At 39.1% G+C, this 6,049-nt stretch overlaps 1 protein-coding gene across 2 annotated transcripts in view; it reads right to left on the bottom strand.

Moving 5' to 3' along the window:
• Window positions 1–2,995: 2,995 nt before the first annotated feature.
• Window positions 2,996–6,049, bottom strand: part of MAP7 (microtubule associated protein 7) — a 99,676-nt gene continuing 96,622 nt past the window's right edge. Inside the window, exons 17-18 of one of the 2 annotated variants that reach the window (XM_057407694.1) lie at window positions 4,475–4,701; window positions 2,996–3,799 (exon numbers count right to left, since the gene is read on the bottom strand). In XM_057407694.1, the coding sequence (XP_057263677.1) occupies window positions 3,789–3,799; window positions 4,475–4,701 (238 nt within the window). In that variant the 3' untranslated portion in view covers window positions 2,996–3,788. Of the gene's footprint in view, window positions 3,800–4,436; window positions 4,702–6,049 lie in introns of those variants that run through there. The other variant, XM_057407685.1, reaches the window with a different exon arrangement.

The raw sequence follows: 6,049 nt of genomic DNA, 5'->3' as shown, positions 1-6,049 counted from the left end.
AAACAAGGAATTCATTCACTACTTCCCATGGGCAGGTTGGTGTCCAGCCATCCCCAGAACAGCAGGGCTCCATCACACAAAACGGTTACTTGGGAAGACTAACTCCATTACTCATGAAGATTCTCTTCTCTTCCTCCTTCTTCCCCCAGCTTTATGTACTGAGTGTAACATCATATGATATGGAATATCGCTTGGGTCAGTTGAGGCCAGCTGTGTCCCTTCCCAACTTCTTGTGCATCACCAGCCTCCTTGCTGGTAGGGCGGGTGGGGTGAGAGGCGAAAAAGGACTTGAGGCTGTGTAAGCACTGCTCAGCAATAACAAAAACATCCCTGTCTTAGCAGCAGTGTTGCCAGCACAAAACCAGAACACAACCTTATAGGAGCTACTATGAAGAAAATCAACTCTACCCTGGCAAAAACCAGCATAATGATCTTTTGAGGTACTTCTGACCATGGTAAAACTCTTACATGCATGTAGAGCTTTAGAGTATCTGCTACTGGCTACATGAAATAAAACTTAGTATAAAAGTGAGACTAGAAATAATAAAATATAATTATCTTAACTAAGTGTTAAACATTGCATTTAGTGTGGCCCAAATTGCTAAATTTAGTTTTGATGCTTGGGGGAGGCACTTCTGTCAATTATCCCTTTTAATTACTGCAAGTTTTCTACAATAGTACCAGGTTTTGGTTGGGTTTTTTGTTGGTTTGGTTTTCTTTGTTTGGTTTTTGGTTTTGTTTCTTTGTTGGTTTTTTTTTAACCACAACCAAAACCTCATTCAAAAGCTTCTCTGCAGTGCAGTAACAAGACCTGGGAAAGGGCGGGCAGACTTCAGATAAAGCAGTATGGTGTTTTCAGTATTCATGTGTGACAGGAATTTTGGTTTGAAATCTCATGTGAAAGACCCATGTGCTCAGCTGTAGGCAGCTTGGGCTTGTTAAAACAGAGGAATAGAGAGAGCTGAATGACACAGCTAGGAATTAAATCAGAAAATCTCAACCTTAAGATAATTTTCCAAAACAAAAATCTCTCAACAGTGCAATCTCTCCTGCATCTGTATTCTCAAGTATTTAACTCTTGACTTTAAGGTCTTGTCAAGAAAGAAAATAATGAAACATTCTTCATCAGAATGAGGAGATAAGAGATATGAGAAACAAGGAAAGCTAATGGTGAACCACCCAGTAGCTGTGATATATTGAATGTCATCCCTGCAAGCATTTATGTTGCACTGTTAAGAAGATAGCAAGGAGCCAAGTCTTTCCAAAGCACACAGCCTAACTGCTGTGAAAGGGTGCTGCTCCTTACCTTCATAATAGCTGTCTGGACCTCCACAATTGCTAGTTCTACTAGAATTACTAGTTCTAGTCACTAACTAATTGAGTGTTACCTGTGATAGTACCAACAACAAAAACATTTGGAATAGCAGGCAAAGGAGCTAGCCATCATTTGATACCATGTTTTATTCTCCAGGACAACCTTCAACAGGAAAGAAACTATTTTTCCCTACATTGAAAGAATGGGCCTTAACCAAAGACTTAAAATTTCAGTCATTTTCATTTTCTTAATGGTTTGGGGTTTTTTTGATTCCTACACCTAATTCTACTCCCAATTCCTTAGCTTTTACTTTGTATGTCAGGCCCTTGAAAAGGAGGAAATTCTCCCTCTTATGTGAAGCAAACTGGAATGAATATTATATTTTACTGCAGTCCTGTTCATAAAAGTGAAGTCTCACAAAAACTAGCTCCACATAATTTATACCTCAGCCTAAACAGATGCAAGATCACCATAATTTAAACCCGAGTCTCAGTGAATCCTCAGACTTAAAATTGACGCTAAATCTTACTATTTCTTTGCTGTTTCTAGCTGCAAGTGAATCTGTACTGATTTTCTTGTAAGAGATTAGAGGACATCTGAAAAGTTTTAAGCAGACCAGAAGGAGCAGGAAGAGTTTTCCATCACAGATTGACTCCTGCTCCAAATACGCAAGAAAATGAACATATAAATAGAATTAGTTCAAACAAGTTTTATTTGGTACTTACATGCTATATATGAGTTTGAAGAAAACTACATATTTTGGACCTTTCAAAATATTGTGGCTATGTACATGGAAAACTAAAGAAATTTGTTTTACCGTGTCACAAGCTACTACTGAAAGCATTCTGACTGGCTGTTTTTTCCCTTCCACATACATTCTGGCAGATGAAGTCTCTTTCATTGCATTTCCATTGGTTTTATCCCATCTCCTGTATAAAATAACACTTGCCAGCAGCAGAAAATAACTTCTTCAAAAATTCTTCAGCTTTTGTCTCAGAGGATTTCCTCTGCTAACACAGACTTTCTGCACAGCTTCCTAGAGGCCAAGATCAGTGCTCACTAAAGGCAAGTGCAGGAATCTTAATGAGACATTCTCTGGGAGCATGAACTGAGACCCCATAAACCTCCATTTCCCCTAGCAAAGGATCTCCTCACTGACTTCAGCTAGCAGCATGTCAAACCCTGGTGCTTCATGCTCAAAGAGCTAGATTGAACTCTACCTACTATGTGTAGCAGTGTTGTTTATCAAAGCACAAGAAGGCGCAAGACTTTACAGTTCTGCCCAATAGCAACCAAAAGCAACGGGTGGAATGATAAGAGTAGAAATCAGCATCAAATTAAAGAGACAGCAACCTGCACTGCTGCTCTTATCACTCAAACTGCACTACTTTATAAAAAGCACATGACAAGAAGCACAATAACCATTTCCCATCTGCTCTGAAACGAGCAAAACCACAAATACCCTGAAACAAACCTGCTTCATTATCCAAAAATCAAACATTTCAGGTTTCCCACAGGCTTCAGTAGTCTGATAAGGCAAAGGAAAAGTCTTCCACCATTAGGACCAGCAGCAATTTTCAGGACTCGGAACAAGGGATTTCCTTGTGTGTGCACCTATGCATACACATCTTTTATAGTATTGAGAAAATGAATGTAACTAAAAAAATCAAGTTTGCAGTATCATTTTGCCACATTTTTCTAATTTATTCAGTTAAATGATTTATTTCTTTACTGAACAAAATTCATAAATACATCATCTAGGAGAACAATAGGTTTTCCTCTTGTCCATGAAAAAATAATGCTTTCATATTTTCACATTTTAAAACCTGCCTTGTTTTGTGTTTTTAGAGAAAATGCAAGATCATAGTGACATCTCAATTTACAGAATGTCCCTGTAGGAATTACATTTACAAGAATCAGATACAGAAGCCTATAGTTTGCCCCCATAATTAGAGTTCTCTGCAATAATATTTAAACCAACAGGTTTATAATAGAACACCCCATTAACTCTACTTGTAGAGCAATGAGGTATTTATTTTTCAAGTATTAGAACCACGAAGTGTGAAAGATTCTTTGCCAATTTTACAATTATGCCTTTAAACCAACACCACCTTTTTTAAAAAAGAATCAGACCCACCACCCAAATCAGCCCATTGCTTTCAGATTCCAGTGTCCTGTGTCTTAAGGAATGTAGAAATATCCATATACTAACAGAAAAAGCTTGCTGGAAAAAGCCGTATTAAGTAATGCATGTGAAGCATGATTTTTTCTAGTGGTGAAAGCTATTAAAAAGGTGATCCAAGTCTATTCCCATCATTTATTCTGCTGGTTTTACTAAAGTCCTTCCAAAAAAGATATTCAAGAAATCCTTAAAAAACTGGAGAGAAAAAATAAAACGCTCCTTCATAGTTTAGAAGAAACTCCACTGACTGCAGAGATGCTCCTATCACCTTTGGTTCTTCAGAAGAAACAATCAGATCACTTCTACAACAGAAGGTATCAAAAAACGACAGATCAGTAAAGAGGGAAGATACTTACTTCAAAATGCTAGGCTTTTATGCACTTATGTTACTGTAAGATGATTTTCCTTACATTTTTAACCAGAGAAGAAGACAGTGCTATCTCAATTTAACTTGCTGTATTAGTTTTTGTTTATCTAACATCCCTTAAAAAGTTGTGATGTAATTCAGAAAAATCTAGTGTGCTGCAAACCATCCCTCAATATTAATGTCAGTGAGAACTTGAGGAGGGAAGTACAGACAGGATTTTACACAGAAGGTAGATACCCCGTCCCCTTCTGCCTTCTTCCCTTACGCCCTTCTGACATATCTGGGTATGTCAGATATTACACCTGCAGAACATGGAACAGCAGTTGCCTCTTATCATTTCTGTTTGAAAGCACAGGGCAGGCATTTTCAAGCAACTTCCAATGGCAGAAAGTGTAACCGAGCAGCCCCTCCTCAAAGAAAAAATGAAGCCCCACCATGATTAGCACAGCATCTGTATGTACTCGGTATGCATAGCTTTACAAAGAGGAAACATGCTCCTTTCGCCAAATAATATGGTGTTTAAAAATGCTTAATCAACTTGTATCAAGAGCTCCAGGTCCTCTGTCAACTATAACACATTACAAGTATTAATGAACTAAGGTGAACCTACCTGCTGTTTGATGTGTTTGAACACTATCTACCTGAGGCAAAAGAGTCCCCTGATCTTCAAAGGCTAGAATTGGATTCAAAGGAATTTGAGGACTATTGCTTCCATCATTGTTCATGGCATCCAGCCGCGACGGCTTAGAACCAATAGGCAGGTTTATGATCTCTTCAAAGTTATCATTCTGCATAGACATTCCATTTTCATTTGCATTTTTCTCTGGATTGAGATTGCTGAAAGAGAAACACAGGTATTCCCTCATGGACTTCATTTACAACATAAATTCTGTCCTCCTCAAAGCAATATTACAAATATAAGAAAAGTCTGCATTAATCCTGAGCATTCTTTTAGCCAGTAAAAATGAAAACATACTTTTCCCACAACAGAAAACCTGTTTTTGCAGTGAAGTACTAGATAATCTTCCCACAAACACAAAGGATTGTTGTTAGGTTCGGCTTCATGATCCCCAGAGCCAACAAACACTTTATGGACTGCAGGTCTGAGAAGCGGCTGCAGTGGGAGGCAGCAAGATCACCCCTGCAGCACCACTACTATGTGAGCCATCCGCTTAATGCAGTTTACAGCCTCTAACATCTTTTTCAGCTCCATAATAACCTTTGCCATACCCTTCCTCTTTCTGTAAATCAATGTAATTGCCCTCAGATAAGATCATTGCCATTTTTGTTAGTTATTGGATCACCTCCTGCCTCCAGTTTTGCAGCAGCCTCTTCTACCTGCCACTTATCCAGACATAAAACTCCCTTCCTAACGCAGTGCTCTTTTCAGTCCCTTCTCCCTCTACAAATCCTTAGGGTTTATTTCCAAGCCACTCTGCATTCCTCCCATTGATCATGCCCAAACCAAAAGAAACACCTCCCAGCATCCCTCGTGTTAATCTGCACTGCCTTTTTTCATCTCCCACTGGGCAGAGACGCCTTATAAGCAAGCTCTTGCTCATCTCCCCCAGTCAGGAGCAGTACACGCACAGACACATTCTCTAGTTGCACACACTCTCCTGAGAAGATACGTGATCACATCTCACAGTCTTACCCCTTCCTTCCCAGCCCCTCTTATTATGCACTGCATTGTCAAATCCTGCTGTCTTTGCAGATGACACCTGCTATCTTGCCAGAGGGGAGAAACTAAGGTGCTAATTTAGCAAACAGGATGACAGTAATGGGACTATAAGCTTCTTGAGAAAGCACAAGTACTCAACTGACACTCAAAAAATATGTGATCTTTCACAGGTGCTTATTAGCAGTTGTGTTCTGACAGTCTTGGGTACCTATTCCCTATTCAGACCACATCACAACTGTTCAGGTTGTTTGGAAATGCTTCAGCCACAAAAGCTCAGATGCAATTTTCCTAGACTGAAATTAGGATACCAATTTCCTCTGGACATTTCTGAGCAGGCAGCTTGGTTTCATAGGCTAATTTTCTTCTGATAGTACATTTATTAGGCTTAAAAAAACCCGCTTGTAATTGACATACAGTTTATTTTCATTTGCTGTCTTCTTTGGGTGTCCAACTCCTCCTAAACAATCACAGAATTGTTTTACAGTACTTCCCAAGAGAAAGAAA

This window comes from Pezoporus wallicus, unplaced genomic scaffold (assembly GCF_028554395.1).
Source record: "Pezoporus wallicus isolate ANWC-B61680 ecotype Strahan unplaced genomic scaffold, APGP_CSIRO_Pwel_v1 contig_3817, whole genome shotgun sequence".
Classification (NCBI taxonomy): Eukaryota; Metazoa; Chordata; class Aves; order Psittaciformes; family Psittacidae; genus Pezoporus; species Pezoporus wallicus.
Note: the sequence above shows the minus strand (reverse complement) of the source record. Positions and strands in the feature narration are given on the sequence as shown.